At 46.8% G+C, this 5,242-nt stretch overlaps 1 protein-coding gene across 1 annotated transcript; it reads right to left on the reverse strand.

Annotated features, from left to right (window-relative positions):
• Positions 2,486-3,214, reverse strand: LOC109947983. The gene has a single exon (XM_020559869.1). The coding sequence runs from the start codon at positions 3,212-3,214 to the stop codon at positions 2,486-2,488; it is 729 nt and encodes a 242-aa protein (XP_020415458.1).

The raw sequence follows: 5,242 nt of genomic DNA on the forward strand, positions 1-5,242 counted from the left end.
AAGCCATGGACTGTTCTGCGGATGGTAGATTTCGGCAGGCAGATTAGGAACTGGTTTGTACCGTTGGCAGCGATCACATCTTTTGACATATTCAGTGGAGTCATGGTGCATAGTAGGCCAAAAATAGCCTACGTTTAGAGCCTTCTGGGCGAGTGACCTGCCCCTAGAGTGGTTGCCACACTCGCCGTCATGAATTTTGCAGAGGACCTCAAGTGTTTGAGGGTATTTTATGCAAGTGAGATGAGGGCTGGAGTATGATCTGTGAATGAGCTTGTCGCCTTGCATGTAATATCTCGCGGCTTTCTGTTGGACCTTCCTAGCTTCGGACTTATCCGTTGGCAGATTTCCATTCACTAAGTAGTCGATGATGGGGTCTTGCCAGCTGGGGTCTTCATTGATCTGCATTGAATCAATTGGCTCTATTTCTTCGATGCTTGGTCGGTCAAGGTGTTCGACTGGGATGAAGCGTCTGAACTGGGTGTCCAGTGCTGACCCTAGGCTTGCCAATGCATTTGCATGAGTGTTCTTTGCCCGTGGAACTTGTTGGATGGTGAAAGTAGGAAATTCTTTCAAAAGTCCTTGGACTTTGTCGAGGTACTGGATCATTCTCGGATGCTTTGCCATGTACTCGCCTGAGGCTTGATTCGTGATCAGCTGGGAGTCTGAGTAGATGGCCAATCTCTTGATCGTCAATTCTTTTGCTAAGCGCAGTCCTGTGAGCAATGTCTCATATTCTGCCTCGTTGTTTGAAGTAGAAAAGCCTAGTATGATGGCTTGTTCCAACAAGGTTCCGTCTGGGGTGATTATGACGACGTCTGCCCATGCTCCTTTATGATTTGTTGCTCCGTCTACATGCAATTGCCACATGTCGTTAGGTAGGTTCGAATTGGTAGGGGAGGTGTCGTCTGCTTTTTCTTTTCTTTTCGTGACCATTTTCTCTTCTTCGGCTGTTGGAGTAAACTCTACAACAAAATTTGCTTAAGCTTGGGCTTTTATAGCAGTCTTCGGCCGGTAGAGGAGGTCGTATTGACTGAGTTCGATAGCCCATTTCATGAGTCGCTGAGAAGCGTCAGGGCTGTGAAGGATCGATCTCAAAGGAAATTCTGTCATGGCAATTATCCGGTGTGCTTGATAGTAGGGCCTTAGTTTTCTCGCGGAAACTACAAGCGAAAAAAAGAGCTTCTCCATTTTTGGATAGTGGGTCTCTGCATCGAGGAGAGCTTTTGAAGTGTAGAATACCAGATGTTGTGCCCCTAGCTCTTCTCGGATGAGAGCTGAGCTGACAGCTGAGTCGAACACCGCTAGGTAGATGTACAAGTCTTCGCATGGTATCGATTTTGAGAGTAAAGGAGGTGAAGTGAGGTAGGTTTTCAAGTTTTGAAAAGCTACTTCGCACTCGTCATCCCATTTGTCTCTGTGTCCCTTCTTCAAGGCTTTGAAAAATGGCCTGCACTTGTCGGTAGATCTTGAGAGGAATCGGTTGAGAGCTGCCGCCCTACCCATTAGACTTTGTATCTTCTTTGTTGTGGCAGGTAACTTCATGTTGAGTATAGCCTTGATTTGATTTGGATGTGCCTCAATTCCTCTTTGGGTGACTAAGTATCCCAGGAATTGGCCGAACGAGACTACGAACGTGCATTTGCTCGGGTTCAACTTCATGTTGTATTTTCGGAGTAGGCTGAATACCTCGACAAGGTTCTTGATGTGGTCTGCTTGCTCGGGAGCTTTGACTAGTATGTCGTCTACGTAGACCTCCATAGTCTTGCCGATTTGCTCCTTGAAAATTTTGTTCACCAGCCTTTAGTAGGTTGCTCTGGCGTTCTTCAGCCCAAAGGGCATGACTTCGTAGCAGTATGTTCCTCTTTCGATGATGAAAGAGGTTTTAGCCTGGTCATCTTTATGCATCATGATTTGGTTGTAGCCGGAGTAGGCGTCCATGAAGCTTATCAGTTAGTTGTCGGAAGTTGAATCAACGAGCTGATCAATTCTAGGCAGTGGAAAGTTGTCTTTAGGGCATGCCTTGTTGAGGTCGGTGCAGTCGACGCACACTCTCCACAGACCTTTATCTTTCTTTGCCACAAGAACAACGTTCGCCAGCCATTATGCGTAGGAGACTTCTTTAATGAAAACAGCAGCTAGAAGCTTATCGATCTTGACTTCAATGATGGCAACCCGCTCGGGTGCGAAGTTGCGTCTCTTCTGCACTACAGGCTTGATAGCTGAGTTGACGTGTAGGCGAAGCAGATGATCTGGGGATCGATGCCGAGCATGTCGGATGCTGACCATGCAGATACGTCTTTGTTGTTCTAGAAGAAGGCTGCAAGCTCTATCTTTTCCTCATGGCTTAAGTGCAAGCCGATCCGTGCTTTTCTTTCTGCTTGTCAGGATCAAGGGGTACTAGCTCAACGTCCTCTTCGGGCTTCCATCCTTCTTCAGGAGAGACCTCCGGACGGATTCCCTCGACTTGGTCCTGATTCTTTGATTGCTATTGGGGAGTAGCTATTTCCTTTCCTTTCTGGTCTGCTCGGCCGTCAGGAACGGGATCTGCTTTCTCCTCTGCTTGTTCTACTCCTTTTAGATCTGCCTGATTCATAGGGAGGAACTGTGTTTGCTTGCCTTTCTTCAGCCCTTGAGCTGAGCATTTTCTCGTCATTACCTGATCGCTGTTGATCTGGCCGATACCGCCCCCAGGGATTGAGTAGCAGATCTTCTGATGTATGGCAGAGGTGATGGCTTTGATCTTGCCGATCCATAGTCTGCCTAGAATGCCATTGTAGGGTGAGACTTCATCAATGACCATGAACGTTTGCGAGCTGATTACTGGTGGGGCGTAGACGTCGAGCTCTATTGTGCCCACGGTAACCGTTGTTGCGTCATTGAAACAAGTCAGCGACTTAGCTGATTTATTGATCTTTGTCTCTAAGCCCATCTGTGGGATGACTGCCAATTGTAGGATGTTGGCTACACTTCCCTCATCTGTATGGATTCGGTCGACCAAGGCCTGAGCGATTTGAATGCTGATGACAAGGGCGTCATTGTGTGGTAGATCAAGGCCGATTAAGTCTTTCTTTTGGAAGCCGATCACGGGATCGTCTTCTGCCAATGTGAGGCTAGTTAAGTCTTGGGAGATCATAGTAGCCTGTTTGATCTTCCTCTTCTTTTCTTTGTTGGTCAGTCCGGACTCTTCGGAGTCGGCTAGGATTGTGTTAATCATTATGACCTTCTGAGGTGGCTCTTTAGCGGTATTGCGGTCCTTAATCTGCTGGATTGCCTACTTAGCAATGAACTCTGTGCAGCGACCTTCTCTCACGAGTTCTTCAAGATGCGTTTTCCAAGCAAAGCAATTATTCGTATTGTGCCATGTGTCGCATGGAAGGCACAATGTTTTCTAGTATCCCTCTTGTCCAGATCTCCTTTCAAGGGTGGCGGTCTTTTTACCTAAAGTTTATCCTTCACTTGAGCTAAAATTTGATGTATGGGGATGGCGAACTTGGTGTAGTTCTCTTTCGTTGTGGCATCTCTTTGTGGGTGTGACCTACATTTGACTTTGTCCCTGCTGCCAAGCTTGTCGCCTCTTTGTTCTGCCCGCTTGGTTGGCCAATCTTCCTGCTCAGTGGACTTCTTTGCGGCGATTCGATTGTCATCCCAGAGGGCGTAGCATTCTGCGGTCGCGAAGACCTCTGCCAGAGTCTAGCTGGGAGTGATAGTCAGCTCGCGGTATAAGTCATGTTCTGCTGGAAGACCTTTCTTGAATGCAGAGGATGCGATTTGGTCATTGCACCCTACGATGTTGGCATTTTTTGCTTTGAACTTCTTGATGTAATCTCGAAGGGATTCCTTGGGCTTCTTGCGCAGGTTGAACAGATGGTCAGGGTTCTTCTTGATCGTCCGATAAGAAGTGTAATCTTTAGTGAAGACGTAAGTAAGCTCCTTGAAGCTGTTGATCAACCCGGATGGCAGGGTATGGAACCAGTCCTGAGCTGCTCCTCGCAAACTCATTGTAAACACCATGCACATTAGCGCGTCTTCGGCTTTGTAGAGGATCATAAGGCTCTTGAAATGCTTCAGATGGCTTTCGGGGTCAGAATCGCCTTTGAAGCATGTGAAAGAAGGCATTGAGAATAAACGTGTCGTGTCGTGTCGGTTGCGCACTGTAACCTTGTTCAATTTCCTGTAATCAATGCACAATCTCATGGTGCCATCCTTCTTCTTCAGAAACAACACTGGTGCGCCCCACAAAGAGAAACTCAGCCGAATGAAACCCTTGTCTACCAACTCCTACAACTAAGTCTTTAACTTTCTCAATTCAGCTGGTGTCATTCTATATGGTGCCTGAGAGATAGGATTAGTGCTTGGAATGAGTTCAATAGTGAACTCAATCTCTCGTTAAGGAGGTAGTCCGGGAAGGTCTTCGGAAAACACTTCTAGAAACTCCCGCATCACTGAAATATCCACCAACCTCAGTTTATTGTCCTAAGTATCAATCACGTGAGCGAGATACCCAGTACATTCCTTCCTAAGCAACCGTCTCGCAGTCATAGCTAAAATCAGGCAAGATGGAAGAACTCTACACTCCCCATAGAAGGTCACTCTGGTTGTCCGGGACTATGAAATACGACCTCCTTCCGAAAACAGTCGAAGCATGATGCTTGGCCAACCAATCCATCCCTAAAATGACATTTAAGTCCACAATCTCTAAGGGAATCAAATCAGCTTCCAAAACTACCTCTCCCACCAAAACTGAACTATCAATATACACCTTGTTGGCAACAAGAACATCTCCAGTGGGTAGCAAGCTCCCCACGCATAAATGTAGGTCTCATATTGGCATAATGGACAAAACTATGTGAAACAAAAGAATGTTTGGCTCCGTATCAAAACATAAGCAGGAAACCCACAAACTGGTAACATGCCCATAATGACATTCGGTTTCGCCTGCACCTCCTACTGAGTCATAGTAAATACCTTGCTTATAGCTTTGGGATGTCCGCCACGTCCTCTTTGTTGAGTACTCCCTCTGCCAGTCGCACTAGCCTGAGTTCCAATATTGGAAGAAGCTCCAACAGTTTGAGATGTACCTTGACCCCTTCTCTGTGCACTAACCATCTGAACTGATCTTGAAGCAGTCACCTCACCTTGAAGTAACATCGGACACTCCCTCCGAAAATGGCCCTTCTGCCACAATAAAAACACCCATAAGTACCCTGTTGGAAGGGTCAATTGTGCTACCGGTTACACAATC

This window comes from Prunus persica, chromosome G3 (genome assembly GCF_000346465.2).
Source record: "Prunus persica cultivar Lovell chromosome G3, Prunus_persica_NCBIv2, whole genome shotgun sequence".
Lineage (NCBI taxonomy): Eukaryota > Viridiplantae > Streptophyta > Magnoliopsida > Rosales > Rosaceae > Prunus > Prunus persica.